Source organism: Tenebrio molitor, chromosome 5 (assembly GCF_963966145.1).
Source record: "Tenebrio molitor chromosome 5, icTenMoli1.1, whole genome shotgun sequence".
In the NCBI taxonomy this organism is placed as follows: domain Eukaryota; kingdom Metazoa; phylum Arthropoda; class Insecta; order Coleoptera; family Tenebrionidae; genus Tenebrio; species Tenebrio molitor.
In genome coordinates, this window is record NC_091050.1 from 23264184 (window position 1) to 23285401 (window position 21218).

At 33.6% G+C, this 21218-nt stretch overlaps 1 protein-coding gene across 18 annotated transcripts in view; it reads left to right on the forward strand.

Annotated features, from left to right (window-relative positions):
* Nucleotides 1–21218, forward strand: part of trol (terribly reduced optic lobes) — a 306854-nt gene that overhangs the window by 123476 nt on the left and 162160 nt on the right. For 17 of the 18 annotated variants that reach the window (XM_069047441.1, XM_069047440.1, XM_069047443.1 and 14 more), the window contains exons 2-20: nucleotides 199–528; nucleotides 954–989; nucleotides 1052–1078; nucleotides 1271–1309; nucleotides 1489–1527; nucleotides 1674–1721; nucleotides 1954–2010; nucleotides 4613–4675; nucleotides 4752–4787; nucleotides 4837–4875; nucleotides 4957–4998; nucleotides 5273–5302; nucleotides 5362–5411; nucleotides 6650–6907; nucleotides 6972–7141; nucleotides 7227–7343; nucleotides 9544–9783; nucleotides 10163–10273; nucleotides 14625–14732. In XM_069047441.1, coding sequence (XP_068903542.1) covers nucleotides 199–528; nucleotides 954–989; nucleotides 1052–1078; nucleotides 1271–1309; nucleotides 1489–1527; nucleotides 1674–1721; nucleotides 1954–2010; nucleotides 4613–4675; nucleotides 4752–4787; nucleotides 4837–4875; nucleotides 4957–4998; nucleotides 5273–5302; nucleotides 5362–5411; nucleotides 6650–6907; nucleotides 6972–7141; nucleotides 7227–7343; nucleotides 9544–9783; nucleotides 10163–10273; nucleotides 14625–14732 — 1840 coding nt within the window. The remainder of the gene's footprint in view (nucleotides 1–198; nucleotides 529–953; nucleotides 990–1051; nucleotides 1079–1270; nucleotides 1310–1488; nucleotides 1528–1673; nucleotides 1722–1953; nucleotides 2011–4612; nucleotides 4676–4751; nucleotides 4788–4836; nucleotides 4876–4956; nucleotides 4999–5272; nucleotides 5303–5361; nucleotides 5412–6649; nucleotides 6908–6971; nucleotides 7142–7226; nucleotides 7344–9543; nucleotides 9784–10162; nucleotides 10274–14624; nucleotides 14733–21218) is intronic. The other variant, XM_069047447.1, reaches the window with a different exon arrangement.

The window sequence follows — 21218 nt, forward strand, 5'->3', positions numbered from 1 at the left end:
CCAACATAAATATTTAACACTTCCTTGAATTAATATAAAACAATCGCAAAGCAGTTTATTTCATCTAATAACATAGTAGAATGCAGCAGTTAAAATTATTTGTTGACAAGATGTCAGTTTATATCAGTACCATGCGCATCCTTGAATCGGTTATTGTAAAATAAATAATTGCTAATTTTGTTTTTTTTTATTTTTCAGGTGGACGCGGATTTAGTTTTTGAAAATTTAGAACAAACAGATTTAGCCAATCATGAAAACCACCATAGGATAGCAAAAGATACGTCCAACAGCCAAGAAGTTTCTTTAGAATCTAGTCCGCCGGTGGAAGAACACTGGTTATCCAGCACTGTAAATAGGATAAAAAGGAGTATTAATAATTTTCTTTCTTCTAAATCAAAAAGTAAACACAATAATAGAACCAAAAGAAAGTCTCATAGAGTTCCTAGACAGCATTCACTGGGTAGCCAAGAAGAGGCCGAAGAAGATTATGATGATGAAGAAGCAGAGGAAGACAACGAGTACAATGAGGTAAGTTGTTTCTATCTTTCTATAATTTTCAGTGCGATCCAAAATGCATAATCCTCACATAAGCAATAATATTTCGTGAAATAAATTCAGCTGCCTTACGTCGGAGTTACAAAAATGCTAATGTAAATATTTCAAGGGTCGTCTCCTTTAATGTCTATGTGTCTAACTTTTCACGATTCTGTCCTTCGAATTTTTTTTTCGGCTTTTAGGATCGCACTGAAATCTCTTAATAATAAAATGAACTGGCAACGTTCTGGTGATGTTTTGATGTAATAATTTTATGTTAAACTTCGTTCTACTGTTCATGCTGATACTGTATTAAAATAAATGTGATTTCTACAGCGTTATACGAGTAAATAATACAGGGTGTAAATTTAATGACAATACTTTGTTTAGCCGTAACTTTCCTTTTTGTGTAATTTTAGGAGGGAGAAAATGGCGAGGACGATAACCAATACGAAGTAAGTGCAAACATAAAATTAAAAACAATTTGAGTGCAATTATAAAATTGTTGTGTTTTTAGGATAACGAGGGCGATAATGAATACGACGTAAGTCTTGTGAATTCTCTTATGCGCCATAATTTTTCTTTAATGCTTGAAATAAATACCGTCGATTCTATTCTATTTCATTAACTTTTTACGATCTGAATACTTTTTGAAAAATAGGTCAAGTTTGCCAAATGTTTTTTAGATTAGAATCGTCACTAGTAAGTATCGATATTACAATTAAACTTGTTGCAGGATAACGAGGAAGGTGGGGAAGATTACAATAATGAAAATGTAAGTTGTTATTTGACAAAATATACGACCCTAGACGATTATTTTAACCACTAAAGAATTATTTCTAACACTGAATTGTTAATTTAATGTATTACATTTTTATTTATTTTTATTCCTAAAAACTGTTTTGGAAGAAGAATAATTTTTCAGTTTTACAATTTTAATAAAAATTATTGCAGGGTAATGAAGAAGATGGTGGTGATTACAACAATGAAAATGTGAGTTTCGGTTTTGTTATAATCTTGCATGCTGCAACAAATGATTTTTAACTAACTTGAGTTGAATCTAATGTCAGATTGAAATATAAAAAAAATATAGCAGACTCTTGCTAAGGTTGTTACACTTGTAATGAAAAATATTACAGGAGGATGACGATGATGTTGACGATGATAATGATGATGATGATGACGCTGTAAGTTTTTTGTCGTGAACAAGCATGTTCCAGCAAAAAGACGTTTAAATTGTATTTAAGGGTAAAAGCCCTTATGAATTGGATTGCCAACTAATAACAATTTCAAATTATAATCAAAATCTAAAGTATGTACTGTAATCTTGCATGATGCAGCAGATAATTTTTCTGTTTAATTAACATTGAGCCAATTCAATAGATCTACACAAAATTGTATTTACTTCTACTTCTATAGGAAGAAGGTGACGGGTACGAAGATGAGGATGAAGATGCGGCAGAATATGATGGAATTGTGAGTTTTTACAAGAAAAATTATAGAAATACAGAGAAATCTGTACATTACGGACACCAAAAAGAACAACAGTTTTTCCATAGTGGGAGAGATTTTTTCTTGTAATAAACATCAAAAAATACAATATTTATAAAGAGTACAAAACCAGTACTGATATTGTTAGATTAATACACGACAAAATCCCCCAAAACAATTATTTATTGTATTGTTGACAGTACTTGACAGTCACCGGCTATGCTCGCTACTTCTCGTCTTCTCTCCCTAAGGGGTCCAATTCTTGAAATCTCTGGAAAATATTCCTTTGAGAATATTTTCCCATAAATGAGTTCCCAGTGGAATTTAAAATGTTGTCATATCTGTATTCTTGAACTGTTTGGAAAATGATTTCACATGAGAATTTAAAAATCCAATATGTTGATAATTTGGATCAAACGGGTCTAAATTCGGATAAAGTCTTTGTGCTTGGGCAACTATTATTTGGATTGCAATGAATTCTTCGATTTTTTTCTTTTGCAAACAATTATGTACAGTTGCGGCCGTTGAAAACTCAGACACTTTGACAACGCCAAACTTTTAGCTTTGTAAATAGTATTGAAAGTGACGTTTCTCAAAATGTCACTCAAACATTATCCACATTAATTTCTCTCGCAATGGCTCTTATACTCACACCGTCCCTCAGTCAAACACATTTTTGCAAATCAGATAATTGCGGTATTTCAAAAGTTACACGCGATTCTGACCTAATATGTAAAATACTGACACTGACTTTATAATCCTTGATGAAAATCCTATTTACGCTAATCAAATTTCGGAATTTATACACAGTGTTTAAATCTTTCCTGTCTGAGATTTCAACGGCCGCAACTGTACATATTAACAAAAGTGTCAGATTTGACAGTCGAATTTCTCGCGAAAAAATTATTTTCCCATGATAAACACTAGGTGAAATAATTCTCCGGATTACTAGTGGAACAATCCGTCTGACATAAGTCCAGAATACACTTTTGCATTTCTCATGAGAAAATTTGCCTATTTTTCCAATGAGAATTAATTCCATCGATTCAAGAATTGGCCACCAGACCGCCACTGCTGCCACTTGGTGGGATATTCGAAATCCCATCATATAACAATATATGTACATGTACATGTCTCCAGTATAATTGTATAGTGTTTGTTTTATCTACGTATTATACATTCTTTTAAAAAGCTCGTCAGTTTGATTTGTTTGGAGTAAACTATTGAAATTAGTATTTTCTATATTTATTTCTAAGTTGCTAATAATTTTGAAACAGCTATCATCTTCTTTGGAATATGTATTTTTTTTATTTTTCTTGAAACCTTCATTTAACTCGCGCGTCAACAATTTCTTCTTCACTTTCCAAGTTTTCTTGAGGATGATTTCGTATCTTTTGTAAGAAAATAATTGTCGACTGACCATAGTGGTCGCTGAAATTGAAGAACCAACATAATTTTCAATTAATTCTCATTGCGATATGGATTCCGATGAAATCTGAAAGAATTGTTCATCGCATTTAACACAGTTTTTCTATTGTTATCTTAACTTTTCTGTCATTTAATTCCACCATTGGGTCATTGGATCATCTATTTATATTTTTCATAGCTTGATAGATTCTCCAGGTTATAGTTTGTGATTTTCTGATTCCGATTGATTTGTCAATTACAAAAGCCTCATTGATTCTCGACAAATTTCTTTGAAATAACATTGTCACATGGTCAGAATTTTCCTAGTCTACTATTCGAAGCTTGAAATCTTTTGAATTTTGATTCTTTCACAATTTTATTTGCTAGACCATTGGCTCCAAATTCTTATTTATGCGTTTCTTATGTAACTAATTTGGGATATAAGAAAAGCTTTCCACACAAGAAGGTGTTCGAGTGTCCGTAGTGAAGTGATTTCACTGTAAAACATTACTTTTTTTTAAACCAGTACCACCTTATTTAACATTATTAGTTTTTGATTCCACACCTGCATAGAATGATAATAATAAACAATGGATTTTACATTTTACATTAGTTATCTTTTAAAGTACCGAGCAAAAGTAGAAGAATAAGCACAATATTGGTAAATACGGCTCTGCCTAGCTAACCTTTACCTAGTTATTTAAAAAAAAAAATCTTGTATGATCTCTGAGTCACATATCAAGTTCACTTTTTTTTGTGCTAGGAGAAATACGAAGCACTGGTAGTTTCCACCTTTTTTTTCTTTATCAAAATTTATTCATTCAATTAACAGTCAAAGAAAAATCATCTGGTGTAAGAATTCCCGAGCAATGTTGGGCATGACACAAAAGACAACTTTGGCAAATGAATACCTTTAATGTTAGTTCTGAAGATTCCAGTTATCTAATACTGGATGAATATTTTAAATTGATTCAGCCGTTCAGAATAAGTACTTTTTGGGCACAATTGTGCTGGTTCCTGGTTCGTGTTTAAAGACAATCGGTATTTTACCAAAAGTTTTCAAAATAATTTGTTTTTGACTGTTGCTCGGTGCTGTACAACAGACTTCATGAATCAACGTGTAAACAGTATCATTTTGAAACACTAGTCCGAGATTTATTTTATTTGTGACATTTTTTAGCAACCCGAACCAGAAAGAGGTGATGATCGACTCAACGACAATGTAGATGAAGATTTTAACGAAGTAAGTATGACACAACATCTCATTCTCTCCAATAAGCATTACGGCATTGTTTGTTCTGACACGAAAATTGTTTTAGGTCAACGCCACTGAACCAACGTACACTGTTCACACTGTAAGTTTAAGATTATGTTCTCACAATTCTTGAGAATCTTCCTTTTTAGACTGAAGAAATAGTAAAACAAGACACCCCCGAATTTACCGTAAGTTGTTTTGAATGAAGAGTTGGTTGATGTTGTTTCCGTTTACTAAAAGTCGAATTTTATTAATAAATGCAATTTCAGGAAACTGTTGTTGCAACACCAACCACACAGGGCACTCTCTCCGTAAGTTAGGCCTTGGGGAAAAGCTTCTAATACACCCATAAACGAATCATGAACACCCTGTATATTTTTTAACTAACATCGCCTCCCTGTAAATCGATATATCATAATGATCTATTCTGCATCTTTGTGTACATTTTCAAAGCTGCCTCTACATCTTCTTACAACGCATAATTATCATCTCTGCGAGCATTTGTCTGTGTTTGTTTGTCTTATTGTATTTCATCTTTTTCCACTGTTTGTTGTTAATATTTATTAATTCCGTTTTACTTTGCAGGTGGATCGAGACGACTTTGATCTCTTCAGGGTAAATAAGAAACATTTCCTTGAACGTTACCCTATTTAATAATGTGCTTCTTTTTACAGCCTGAGACTAGCTCCAATCATTCCACTCCAGACTCTAACAATAAAACTCGGTAAGCATAAAGAACGTTTTTAAAATGGTAGGTGAAAGATACTGCACGAGCCACCAATTAAAGAAACTCTCACAAAATTGGACAACTAATTTATATTTAGTAGTAGATACCTATTTATAACATTGATTCCAAAGAAAAGAGCGATTTTATACAATTTTTGTATACATAATAGTTTTAAAAAACGGTGTATAGCGTTATCAAATTTAAATTTTTTATACTCTGGCTGTTTTAAAAATATACCAAATATTCAATAGTAAAGGTTACTTTGCATTTGTTTTACAGTAATTCACTACCTACGATTTTCATAGAGCTAATCAGCACTATTTTGTTTTATCCAAAATAAACAAACCGAGGCATTCCTTACATTTTATTAGTTTACAGTTCTACTCACTAAATAAATACACTTATTTTACACAAAGTTTGTATATTTTATGTAATTTACTCGTCCTTCATTAAAGAATAATTATGGAGTTGCACAGAAATATTTTGAAATGGCAAGGTTGCATAAATAAATTTATTATTGGGCGCTGTTAATAGTTAAGCGTCGTTACAGTGATAGAAAAAATAAATAAATAATAAAAATACTAAGATTTTAAATGTTTAGAAGTCACTAATAAAAATATTTGAATTTGGACGATGCCATGTATGCAACCAGTAATACACCAAATGTGGCAAGGGATATTTGAAACAATTTATTTATTTAAAAATAAGCATGTGAATGAAAAGTGGAAGATATTACAATCGCAAAAATTTAATTGGGCATCATTTGATGTTAAAAAAAAGTTATGAAGCTTTAAAATGCAATGTTACCACTAACGATTCTAAGGACTACATACTTTATCATATTTATGAAAATGTCCTGAATTGAATTAATTAAATTGAAATTATACAAATGATGGGAATTTGTTTCTATATGGTTAAAAATTGCGCATTCAACAATGTATAAAGCAGATTATTTTGATTTAGTTGTTATAATGTTTTATGTAAATGCTTTTATTCCAAATTACATGCCCAAGAGTTGTTTATCACTTGTTGTCGCTGATGACAATGTAAAAATTAACCACAACCATTTTACAATTAATTTACATTTGTAGAACATCACAAACGTAGGTATTTTTTTTCTGACTTTTCTTTCATGACGGCACAATTCTTGATGAAGTCGTTGACTAACCAACAGAAAAATTACTTAATTAAGTAACTATTTTCTAAACGAACCTGTTAATTGTTTATGGTTTCAGGCTGGGGTACGACGATGAAGACAATCTCATCACTTCCGGTGAAGGGAGTTCCGATGGGTCCATTCCTTTGCCGATTCCCGAAGCTCTCCATCCAATCTACTGCCGCATCTCATTCACTGTGAGCGAACCATACCTAGATACATTTGCAGATCGCAACAGTTTCAAGTATCGCGACTTCAGCGAAGAACTAGTGAGAGAAATAGACAAATTGTATCTGGACACACCCGGAACTCAGTTCGCCACTGTCATTAAAATAGAGTGAGCACTTTTACCTTCGGACTTAATAATGAAAGACTACCTACTGAATCGGTACACTTTTTAGGAAGCGAGAAGCTGACGCTTTCACATCAAAGGTGACAGTAGATCTGAGCAGCCAGGACTACAACAACAACCAGGTCCTCAAAGATGTTTTGTACAAACACATCGAGAGCCAACACAGATTGGGCTCAATCACTGTTCTACCAGAGGACTTCCATTTTAGAGTGTTTGAAGGTAGCGATTGAAGATTTTGATTTGTTTGTATTTTGCGTTTGTTTTTCTTTGTTTGGGTTTTGTTTTTTTACTTTTCTTTTGTTAGCTGGGCCAAATGCTATGTGTGATCAATTGCTGTGTATTTCTGGAGAATGCATTCCTTCTGAGGCACGCTGTAACGGAAGGAAGGAATGTGCGGATGGCTCAGATGAGTTGGGATGTGGTACGTTTTTGATTTTATTTTCCTTTATCAATTTTTATATGGAAAAAACAGTCACAATAATTATAATGTGGTTGTTGCTTAATTATTTTAATGCTTCTACTGTGGCTTTGTATATACATTTAAATAAAATTTAAGTCGTTGTAATAGTAGGTAACTATGTTGTCCAGTTATTGTTAGGACTATCTGTTATTTTCACAATCTGTAAATATGTAAATACTTACTTTGTAATACTATTTTATGAATTTGCAGCAAAACAGAAAAGGTTGTAACACCCATTTCTTATAAAAAAAAAGTTACCCACCTGTTTTATTCTGTTTTATGCCTAGTGTAATGTGGTCTAGTATTTAGAGTGATTTCTATTAAGAACTAAGATCAGTACCTAACTTTTTACTGTTGCAGAATACTGTTGACATAATAAGCTTTCAGCAAAGTAGCAAACTAGAAACTGGAGAAGATCCTAATGTGATCTAGTAAAATGAACTGCAAACTTTTCTTCTTTGTCGTACTTCTTCACTTACATCCACAAAAAAAAAATTGTCTAGTTTCCAAGAATGTAATGGCTTTGAATGAAAGCGTTACCTAATACAATGACACAAAAATGTTTGCAGTTCATGACAGTTGTTATTGTTATAGAAAAATTGTTGCTATAAGACCACAATGGATCCATACACTTATTTTATATATATATTTTTATTACTCAACTAGGTATTTATGAAAAACAAAAATGGTTGTTACAATTTTTTAAGATCTGAAGAAAATAAAGAATTTAGGCAACATTCCAAATATTTAGTTATTTCAGGCTGTAAATGTCATAGCACATTTCTAAATTACATGTGTTAATGCCATTTGTTCTTATTTTTTAGCGTAGATTTTATAATTTTTGGTGGAGGTCAAGGTTGAGGGTTCATTTTATGATTTTGTGCTTTTTATACTTTTGCCGTTTATGAGTGAACTTTAAAACTGTATAGAAAAGACTTAAATGTTTTTTGTTAAATTTTTTACTTTAAGACTTATTTGTCTGCTTTTTTAAATAATGTTACGTTCGATACTGTGCTTATTAAAGACAGGAAAATATGTTTTCTTCATGATAAATCTTATGAAATTTTTATCTAACTCAATTGGTATCACAAAGGTTTATGATTATTATTTTCAACTGCTTTAGTTGGCACAATGCTTATTTATTAGCACTACATTTTAAGCAACGCAGCTTAACTGAAAGAAATAAAATAGGAAGCTGTTTTGCAGTTACGTACTAGAATCTAATCTCGTAAAAGGATTGCAAATGATAATTTTTACTGTGACTGTGAAACAGTTACTTCCAAACTGCATAATGAACTTTTAGCATTATTAATGTTGTATAGGTTAGAGTTATAAGATGTGAAGAATTTTCATCAAAAGTATGTACAGAATTTTGTGCTGCTGTTAATTAATTATGACGCCTCAAATCATTAACAAAAGAAGGAAATATAACACGCTGTCATCAGAATGAGCAGATAGGTAAAAGAAAACGACTTGGCTACGTTAAAAACCTTTCAGAAAGCCTTTTATTTTTGAGGTAAAAACCAACCACCAACCAGACAATCATCTGAACGTAGCAGTTAAAATAATTTTTGTGCAACGTTTGTACGAAGCATTACTTTAGTCCCTCAAAAGAAGTAGTTAGGGAGCATTGTTAATTTTTTGAGAGTCCGACTAAGTTAATTTATTTATTGATAGATATTGATTGTTGTCGCGGTGACTAAGTAATATATGAACAAGAAAATTAAAAATACCCTTGAAAAAACACAATGTAAAAGATCAAAAAGGACAAAAGTTACAATTAAATGATTAAACGCATTAGGAACAGTACTTTTTCATCCCTCGTGTAATTATTGCCCTCGCTGCGCGAGTTTTTACATTGGGATCAAAATGTGCATTTTAATCTCGTAACTATTTGTCAGATAATAACAAAGAGGATGAATTGACAATTATTATTCTTGTTAATTAAGGAGCAAATCCATAATGTGCAATTTATTTGGCAGGAAATTCAAAATGGAAATATTTTTTCAAATGGTTACCCTATCTACTTGTTCTGATATTGTATTCAAGAAAACTTTGTGCTTTGTAATTTTGTATTTTTCCTTCTTTTGGCCGTTTTCGTTATCGATGGTCACAACACCGCACCTAATAATTTTTCTCTCGGTTATCAATGCACCAACAGACATCGAAGGTTCTTCCTCTACCACAACTACAAGTACGACAACAGTCGAGCCTCCCATCGAAGCGGAACTCGGAAGCGGTGAAGTCCCCGAAGTGGAAGGACGACCAATCCCATCACAATGTCGTGCCGATGATGTTGTCCAATGTACCGATGGTTCGCGTGTAATTTGTGCCGATCAAATATGTGATGGCATCAAAGACTGCGAAGACGGAGCCGATGAGCAGAATTGTCCAACTCATGGTAGCCAAACACCTAGAAACTAACAACTTACCTGGTGCTGGGATTAACTCTTGTGTTAATTGTTGTTTCTGGGGTCGCATAAAAACGTTAAGGACCGTATTTAAGCGACCAAATTTTACCAAATCACTAATTTAATTCACACTGATTAATAAAACATAGCGTTTTTAATCTTTCTTGCCAGTTTTTTCAATGAATGATGTGTTACTCAATCAATAATACTCGTATCGTCAAGTTGGTAAAGAATATGATAAAAATTTACGCTTGCAAGAAAGACTATGTAATTTTTTTGAAGTGTTAAAAAGTCATGTCTTTCTGTTTCTAATGTAACAATTGCCTAATCTTGATTTTGCTTTTGATACGATGTACTGTTTGTTAACAGATTGTGCCGAAGGCGAAGTTATGTGTGATGTGAGCAGATGTATTCCACAGAGTAAAATCTGCGATGGTGAAACAGATTGTGATGATCACTCAGATGAAAGCAACTGTGTTGGTAAGTGAAACAATATAAAAGAAGTTCTTGCTGTGCATCCTAACGAAATTTATATATCATTAGTAATTAATTTAGTTATGTTATTCAATTTTGCGTTTATAACAAAGCTATTACAGCACTCAAAAGAGTGCGTTAATAGGTGATTTGAATGCTGTAATAGACCAGTACCATTTACATTTTCAAAGCTGGTAACTTTCAATATCAAACATCAAATGCCAAATGCCAAATCACGGTAAACAAACGATAGGTATAACAATAACTCCAAATTGAACTTTCAAAGGTTCCACTGTAACATTTGTGTTACCAACCACCATAAATTCCCCAAATTTTAAAACTGCTATTTTTCATTTAAAAAGGGCATCATAAAAAGGCGCAAAATAGAAAAAAATAGTGTATATTTCGTTTAATAGGCACTTACTCCGTGTATCTGTGCGCGCTACAAAATGCTTGTTATAAGACTCTTTACATCACTAGTTGTTAATTTTGTATAGTAGTGACAGTGATTCTAGCATTTATTATCCTATGCCCCTTGGACACTGACTTCTTGTTGATTTATCGGTGGAAACTCTACACTGTGTTCAAGCTAAAGCAAAAGAAAAACAACCTCAAACAATGTATTTAATAATCTGAAAGCTCTTGATTATCCTGTGTTATTTCTGTAATTATCCTTAATTAAGCAGTGAGACAATCTAGATCACTTTAAGGTCGATGTTAATTATTCTTAAATTAACCTCACATAACAAGATGTAAACCATCTCATGACTGCATTTCTCTTCTTAGGCTAAATTAGCAAAATACTACATGGTTAGTAAATATCTGGAATATCTGTTAAAATACGAAACAATTAAATAACTCAAGTTTGTACTACCATCATCAAGTGCTATTATGATAGGGAGAAAAAAAAACTTATACAGGCTATTTCACGAATGATGATGAGTCCGGCGGAATTGAAAATGCAACTCACAATACATTTGCAAAGTTCACGTGGCTATTTTAAATATCGTATTGTTTTAAAATGAAATTATGAATCCATGATGGCTTTGCTTCCAATAATTTTAAATTACGACGATTAAAGTAGGTACATATTCGAACGATGAGAAAACAGACACGGTCCTGATTTATGGCGTAGGTATATAATAACTGTCATTGCGCGTTTATGCAGACAATAAACATTTTCCCTAAAACTCTTTGTTTTTTCACAATTTCATTTAACCAAGCGAATGACGTTTACGTCAAAATTTAAGAAACTGCACAGCTAACTATGTTTTCCAAATCAAAAAACAAATATCCGGGTTAACTTTGCAAATGTATTGTGAGATGCCCTGCATTGAGAGAATGTAGTTATAATCTGTTGTTTAATCAAATAACCAACAACACCGCAATTTACATCCAAAATAGAGCTGGCAACATTGTACACTTTTGACCTCGGGTACAGTTGGATTTAAAAAAAAAAACCGGACACGTCAAAAAAAATTGACACAATTTGTTTTGGTTTTTAATAGCGTGAAACCGTCTTACGAGAAATAGGTTAGAATTATGGCCAAAATTCAATAACATTTTTAAAAATTATTTGATAGGTATTGTCAAGTAGACAGTTAATTGACAAATGGACAAAACCAAATTTACATTAGGAAAAGATTCATGTCCTGTTTTTTTTTTTAAATCCAACTGTATATAAAATTTGAGAGTTTAATAAATGTCTCACTTGGCGAAGCAAAAATGACAGGCGTTGGCAGGTATAGCTAATAGATATAATTAAATTCCCTATATTTAGTAAAATTTTATTATGTATTGCAAACCTAAATCAACAGGTCGTGGTTCTTTGATTAAAAAACAGACCATACTTCATTTGACTGTGTTTCATCAGTTATTTGGTGTCAGATTAAAATGCAATTCTTGCGAAAAATGCGAAATGAAACACTTTGAAAAGAAATTAAAAAAAAATACAATGTAGCAGACTATTGACACAAAATGCGTTTTTCCACTACTAGTCTTAGAAGGCGTCATTATTGACTCTCGAACCGACCCCAGAAGTAGAATTTCTCTCCCAAGGTTAATAATAATTTTCATTATTAACCTAGGTTAATAATGAACAGCCGTCACCTAGCAACGAAAGATTTTCGTTGATTTCATTGGTTAACGTAAACGATTTTCATAGCAACCGTTGAAAAATGAGAACTCGGATCGTCGCATCGTCCGTTTCGGCTCAGGGACGCGAGGGTCGCGGGTTCAATTCCGACCCAGGGCGAAATTTAAAAAAAAAAGGCTATATTCTATCTCGTGATTCGGAAGTCACGTTAAGCCATTGGTCCCTGTCTATTGAGTTGGTCATCATGCCCCTCATAGATTTGTAAACCAGTCCTAGATTGTGTAACAAATTTTTATTATCCGAAAGGGTTTTAACGTATCTAGTAGTGGAAAAAATAGTATATAAACCACGGTGAAGAAGTCCCTTATAGCCTTCGCGCCTTAGAACCCTCGGCGCGACTCGGGCTCTAATCTTGGCGCTCTGGCTATAATCACGAACTTCTTCACCTTGGTGTATAATATACTATTTTCTCCAAGGGACATTTTTGTCATTTGACCGAATCTAGAGTCCTAAGCCCGAAAAATCACTTTTATTCGCAAAAATCACACCACAAACTTACTTCAAAGCAGATTAATCAAAATATTTTAGCTCTTAACTAAATTCGAATAGTCGCTAAAAACAAATAGACACAATGGTGAACAATGAACAATAAATTTTGGTCGTCAATCTTATTTTAGTTTCGCGTGGTGTAGTCTGTGATAAATCTTGTTGAATTAGTAGTTGATCATTTTTGTTTACGTCATTTTCCAAATATTGCTGCTTCTGCATCAGTAACGATAAAGAATTCTTTTCATAATACTTACCATTATAACAATTTTTCCTTACATAAAAAAATTGAAACAAGATAATTTAAAAAAGATAAGTCCAAAGTAAGTACCATCGGCTTCATAGAAATCTAGTACAGTGGAAAATCGTAGTTACCTGAATTTTTGAAAATTTAAGTTGTGTAAGGTTGCTACGTGCCACGTTGCTACCAATAGAAGATAGTGTCAGCAGTGAATGCGAACAGAAATTATACTCCCAACTTGACGTGAACGATAATTGAGTAATGACACTGACAGTCATAGTTACAGTCTCATGCAATCTGTGTAAATTTGGCTGTACTAGATTTCGATGAAGCCGATGTTACATCATAATATAACTATCATATACGGGGTGATTCATCTTTTATCGCCTGTGGCAAAATGACCCTTAAGAATCGAGAAAAAATTATCACATTTACAGATCTGATTTGTCGAAAAACTGTTTTTTAAAAAATGTTCATGTTTAAATTTTTGCATCAGAATGTGGCTAATGGCGTATAAAAGCAATATCTGCAATCCAATTCGAAAAATGTTTGATAGTTTTTGGAGTCGTTTATGGCTATCTCTAAGAAAAATTTTATCAATATTTCAGTGTATTATTCTCATTTACACCAAAAAACTTCCAATATTAATGTTCAAACTCTACTTTTTAACATCTGTTGTAGATGTAGTTGAATCCGTTACCTTGAATTACCAATTAATACAAAATTCCCTAGAATTTGAAAGTTTAATTTTTTTATTTAAATATTAAAAGAAGGGTGCAAATTCGAAAAATAACATAAAAAAACTCGTTTTATAAGGGCATTGGCGGACTCGTCCCATAGAAAACTCCCCTACGGCTCGTTGTAGGGACTCGTGCGCTAAATCAACCCTTATAAAACTCGTTCTTTAATATACTATTATCCACTCTTATTAACTAGCATTTTATCCACTAGATAAGTGAAAATGGAAGATTAATTAATACAAATCATTTTCGGGTAATAAACGCTGAGTTGCTTCTTGGGCTTCTTGAAAGATTTTTTGAGGAATAGACTCAACTTCTTCCATTTTCGACAATTTTTCAAGTAAAACGAAAAAATAAACAACAAATTACCTTACCTTAGCACCTCGCGTTCTGAGTTTCCCCGAGTTTCAGGCTTGTGATATTATGTGCCTTACGAATAATAAATTAGGTCTGCAAAATATCATAATTTTTAAGGTCAATTTTGCCACCGACGGTAAAAGATGAATCACCCTGTATACAGTATGTCCCCTGATTGAGTTTACAACAGGAAAAAAATATTTTCTGTTAAAATTTGGACTTAGAATTAATTTTTGTTGTCTTGTTGTCTTTGCTGATCCTGTCTAGACAATTTTTATTTATCAACGCAATTTGTAGAATAATTTCAATTTCTTTTACACAATTTTGAACGACGTCAAAAAAACTGGAAAACATTGAGATTTTTATTTTTGTTTACAGCTTGTGCTGCTACCGAAATAAGTTGTGACAACAAATGCTTTCCCTCCAGCAAACGATGCGATGGCACTCCAGACTGCAGGGACGGCTCAGACGAGCGAAATTGTCCAGGTAAGTCTCAAATTAATGTTCATTTGGTCGGACTATTTAAAGTCTACCACAACGGAGCAATTGATAGAAATGGGAAGAATAACCTTTTCAATTAGAATTGATGTGTTTTTCATTGCCTTTAGAACAGAGTGCAAGGCAAAACTAATTTGTAAACCGACCACACATCGAGATCAAAACTGTCCATTTGCATTGCGCTACCAGGAAATCGTGTTAATAGAAAGGAATCAATGAATGAAAAATTAATTCGCGCTGTCATGATGACACTATATTAAATAGAGACGAACGTTTGCTCGAGTTACGGCACATGTTTTGTTTTCCTAATTATTCATCTAGGAAAAACCAGCGAGATAAGATGTGTTGCGAAATGGTCTCACGTTGTTACATAGCTGAGAATAGATTTGTGAATTCGACAGAAACTCGCTCCAACCGAATGATTTATGCGAAACACTATGCGTTTCCATTAAGGAAATATTAACGCTGGGTTTAGAAACAGAAGAAATAAAACGGTCGAGTTTGTATTATCCCGGGACAGTGATTTGTCGTCGGGACTCCGCCTCGTGATTGCCACCCCCTGCCGAGAGGGTAATATGTCCGGATTGTAATCATACTTTATTCATATTACAATATGGCGAAACTCCGAAATAGTCCTCTAAACATGATCTGGTCAAATGCCGAACGTAATCCGGACTTTTTATTTGGCCGCGTCACGTGATGATGAAATCTTTTTTCGCATCCCACCCTCCCGTTGCAGATTTTGTTTGTGCAATGATGAGATCAGACTGTAAATAAAGTTTATTACAAGCAATAGCACTCGCTTGATACTATGACCCCGAATTGCTCGAGCGCGTCCTCAAAATTCGCAAAAATCTGCTGCCATAGGTAAGATCATGGCGCTAGAGCGTACTTTTACAGTTTTTATTGTTTAAACAAATAGTGTGTAATACGCCATTATTTTTTTTATTGGTCGAGTGTCGGAAATGTGCCACTTGATGTTTAATTTAGTGTTTTACGGCGGCGCAATGTTTAATTCTCGACAGGGTTTGCTCCGGAGATTATTACATTGGATTCTTTGTTTTCGAGTCTCTTAACAGTAGCGAAGAAACCGGCAATGGAAAGTAATTTTACTGGACCGTTTACACCAAGCCGTAAAAATGGGTACTTGGGAAACGTACGAATTATTGTTGCATCATAGGTATAAAAGGTGTGTTAAATTTTATAGGATAAGGCTACGGACAAAATTAACGTTTTCAAGGAGAAGGAAATTGCAGGCTTGAGTGGTGGACGTTATTATAGCGGCGCGAAGCGCAACCAATGTTAAGTAAACATACATGTGACTACTGCGGTTTAATTACTAAACAAACACAACAATAATGTATCAATTTTCTTATAATATCTGGATTACGCAAGTTGTCATAAATAATTTCATTAATTATTCACATCAGAGCAGTACGCTTAAATCAGCTCAGGCGAGGCCTAGGGAAATTGAAGATTATTGCGAAAACCAGTCCAGTTGTTTACTTGTTTAACTAACCGCTATAAAATAATTTCAGTCTCGTTATTTATCGTGTTTTATAAATAGAATTTTACACTCTTCTCTAATTCAGAGTTGCACATCATTTATGAAATGGTGAAATAATCCAAATAAAAATTGCACGTAGGTAACGTAAGTCACCAGTTTTCTAATGATAGATAAATAGATTTCTCTTCGCTTAACTAAGTTTCAAGTTATAAAGTTAACAATAAAAAAAGTAACATTTCTTTATAGTTATCCACAGTGCGTTTTTAAATTGTATAGAAGAGTAGGTTTCCATCGGCAAATCCCCTCCAAATATAGGTACTGCCAAAACAATTCGGGAAAGTATTTCAGTTTCTGTTAAATTGTGATATGGGCTAAAAAATCTACAGTTATTACATCACACATGTGTAGATTTACTTCATAAAAAATGAATAACAAAGAAAATGATAAATTTTGGAATTAAAGTTTTAAAAATGAACTCATAATAACAGTACAGTACAGGGAATCAGATTGTTGAGGATTTCCTGAAGAATTTTTCCTATTTTTCCATCGAGCGTAATGCCAAGTTCCCTGAGTGACCACGGTGGTACCTGTCGAATTGCAGTGCATCTCATTACAGCGTTCTAGATGTGTTCAATTGGACTGCAATCCGGCGAACACGCAGGCCAGTCTCTTTGATTAGTACCTAGTGACGCTGCATATGGACCGTACAAAAATCGTGGTCACTAAAGACTACCTGAGCCCACTCTTTATGCGTCCAGTTACGGTGTTCCTGCGCCCACCAGAGTCCTTTTATGACTTGTATAAAGGAGAATGCAAACTATTGGTCTTCGAGCTCCATATCATTTACCTTCAAGTAGCTGCAGAAAAGTTGTTTAGAAGCAAGGCCGCGCTAAGCGCAGTCATTTTTTAGAGTAGCGATTGCTGGTTGCATTTGTCTTCGTCGAAGATTTTCAGTTTTCGAAAAGTCAATCTACAATCGCGAAATTACATTTTGTGAACCGTTTCATGCTTGGGCCACAACTTTTAATCTTGCATGGCTCTCCACGCCCTCCATTCAAGAAGGTTGTATTGGTTGTCACTTTTACCACCCACAGCAATTTTTCTTACACTCTGTGTAAAACGGAGCATAAACTTGGAATGCAATAAAGTCCTCCAACATATATTTCCTCTTTATCGCACAAAAATAGAACTGATCAGAGCTTCCATTATGTCCCTTGTATTCCAAAAGTGAGGTTATGAAGTTTTAAGGTGAACTAAAACAACAATGTTATTTTTGTCCTGGATTCCATGCAAATTTTCAGATTTAATTTTGTCGAGAGATGTTTAGAAAGAAATCAAATTGCAGTGATCGGACAAAGTAATAGAAACACTCGTTATAATCACATACGAGTATTTCTTTATTAAAATGATGCTTTTTTCCTTCAAAATGGACAACGTCATTCCTAAAGCGAATTGTACAAACATTGGAGAGTTTGTAATGGAACTTTATATCTCTCTTCGTAAAGAACGTTTTTCAGTTGTTCAAATGAGATGAGATCTGCTTTTCTCTCTAAACTGGAAAATTGACCAAAGCGGTTGACTATAAAAAAGTGGAATTTCGTCTTTATACTTTCCATACCGTAGCAACTGTTTCGGCTGCGTGAACTGCAGCATTGTGGTCTTCGAGAATTGCATCTTATTTGGAAATAAGAGACGAGTTCTCTAAATAATACCGCGACATTGCTGCATCCCACAATCTCGTATTATACAGTTGCAACGTAAAGGGTGTTTTTAAAAATTTGGCGACGTAGTTGGCGTTGAAGAGTCGATTGTGAATCAACCATTTTTCTTAAAAGCACTGATTTTTCAAACTGTAGGTTAAAAACACAAACAACGCAAAAAATGAGGTTAGATTTGAACAGCTGATAAGAGTTGTAATCCGGTGGTACATTCATAATCGACTCTGCAACGCCAACTTCGACGCCAAATTTAAAAAAACACCAGTTGGGCTAAGCTGACGTTAAAAGCTATCTAAAGTCCATTCAAAAATAAAAAACCACCACCTGTTGCCTTAGGTTGGTAAAACTTTAAAAACCCTAGGTAGATATTTTTTCAGACTATGTTTGTAACTATAAATTATGACATTTATTTGATTCAAAATAATATTCAATTGCTTTGAATTTCGTTCATATTGTTTTATTAGCAGCACGTTTCTTTTTTTTTATTGACTCTTATTATTTTTACTTAAACATGCCCAGAAAAACAAGACACTTAATAAACATTTAACCTCAAAATTACAGGTCTCACCAAATTTTACACTAGACAGCGTTGCCGATAGTAATTATCGAGGAAAATATACCTGTTACTTTAGTTTGGTTAAATTTAAAAAACCCTAAGTAGATATTTTTTCAAACTATGTTGGTAACTATAAATTACGACATTTATTTGATTCAAAATAAAATTCAATTGCTTTGAATTTCGTTCATATTGTTTTATTAGCAGCACGTTTCATTTATTTATTGGTCTTATTATTTTTACTTAAACATGCCCAGAAAAACAAGACACTTAATAAACATTTAACCTCTAAATTTTTACACTAAACAGCGTTGCCGATAGTAATTATCGAGGAAAATGCGACGTTGGTGTTTTTTTAATTTTTGAATGGACTTTATGTTTTATGCGCATTATGATAATGCGGGATAATGTAATAGAGATCGAGATTGCTCTGTGAATTACCTTTTGGGTTGCATTTTTACCTGGTGAGGCTCGTGATCTTACGTGTATACGAAAATTATTTTATATTAATGATCACTAGTTTTATCAGTGAAGAATTAACATTTCGTTGTGAAGTTCCTCAAAAATTATGGGTAATAGGCTATTATGGTCAGATGTGGGAGGATGACGGAAATATGGAAGGATGTTCAAATTAAATTTATTCATAACTGAAAAATCTATCAGGTTACATGAATATGTAGAGGTGCGTCATGTAAAATATGATTTGATGACTTCACTTCCAGTTAGGCTACAGTTAATTTTATGCAGAACGGGCAACATAATTCTTGCTTAAGTGTTTTTTGGTTTGTTTGGCATAAGAAACATCAAGACTTTGCAGAAATTATGCTTCCTCGTTTCACAGATCTATCTAAATTATTTACAACCGAGGAAATTATCAAACTGTACAAAATATGTAGATAAAAAACCCTATCCATCTTAGATAAAATTTTAATTTTATAAACAATCACTCTTCGTTTTTAAAAGAGAATCTTTATTTAGATATATATTTATTATGTATAAAAATATTCACATTTTTGTATGATAGCTCTTCATATTTTTAAATCCGTGTTGGCTTTCTGGTGGAGGTAGTAAAACCGCATTAAGAACAAATACTGACGAAATTAAATTCTTCATCTGAAGAGCTGAAAATGTACTTACTTCTTAGCAGTCAATTTAGAAGTCTGTCGAATGTTTTTTCAAGAATGCTGAAGCTACGGTAAATTTGCTAGCGACTGACATTTCGAAGATTTTGCCCTTTTATTTTTTAATGGGTAGGAATGTCTTGTTGGTGCAGTGACTTCTTTTTGAAAATATTTTTTGTCTCTCTCTATTACCCCTTCCATTACACAGGGTGCACTTGGCGGTGTAATGTCAAAGAGGTGTGGTATATGTACTACATACGCCATGAAGATGTTAATGGATACCTCTGAAACAATACATTTTATGTCGATGGTTTCCACATGTTTTTTTATTAAAAGTGTCTTCAGGTTTAAGAATATCCTCAACTGTTGTATAGTTGTCCCAGAGCTGCAGCGATTTAATGGCAGGGCAATAGTAATTATTATGCCTATTGAGATGCCGATAAGCGACTTAAGCAGACCCCTCTCAATCACCACTTTCATTCTGTACCTGTCAGGATAGTATTTGAACGAATTTACGATTAGGGGTTTAAACCTATTGTCGGTGTCGTTAACGTTTATACAATGGTACCCTGCCATAAAATCGCTGCAGCTCTGGGACAACTATATCTGTCAACACAATGCACGTACTTTTTTCCAAGAATGTAACTGAAATTTCGTCGTGTACATGAGAATCTTTGCCTACTTCAGGGCGACCTCTGATTTCGACACACATTCACCATGCAATCTTTTAAATTTAACACATCCATTTGCTGTGGCTCAAAGTATTGATATTCTTTGTGTAAATCTAAATTTGCTTCAAAATCTAAACTTTTGGCAATTTGGCAAACTAATATAATGCTGCTTTCGTTTTTTATTTAACTAAATAAGAAACTTCTTGAAACTTGTACATTGCTGCCAAAATATTGTAACAAATTCACTTAAGTTATTACCTATCTGACTCCACCTGAAGGTTCAAAATTTCAAAAAGCTGCAAATTTGTGCAGTTTGTACAATGAACGCTTCACTAATAGTGGAAACAAGGGGAAAATAAAAAACTATGAACTGTTTGAAAACATTGTGGTCCGGTCGATTGTAAAGTGCCAAGTTAGCAATCGCTGATAATTTTAGGTGGAGAATCCGGCGTCTGCATACCAGATTGTTGGCTAGAATCGTAATATTTGTTTTGGGTATTAAATCTATTAATGATACATCCCAAAGCTATTCCGTCAATCAATAATTTAAATTCAGCAAGCACTCCACAACAGATCGCCCCCGGCCAATTGGTGTCAATATCAATAAAGATATTTTCAAAGCCTCCGAGATGAGTCGACCGTGCATGTCTTAACCAAATTAGAATATGTCGTGTTAAGTTAGTGGCGGATGACGCGAATGAATATTCAAAAGACCATAGAGTCCCAGCGATTTGCATGTGAAGAGCCTTCGAAGTTCCATACTTACGGTGAAGTTGTCGACAAAAGGGCTCCATAAAGTAACAAAGCGCGTTTGCGGTCAATAGCGACTTTTTATCGTCGCTCCGGGAAAAAAGTAGTCATTACTCCGGACCACGGAAAGAGGAAATGAATTAATCATATT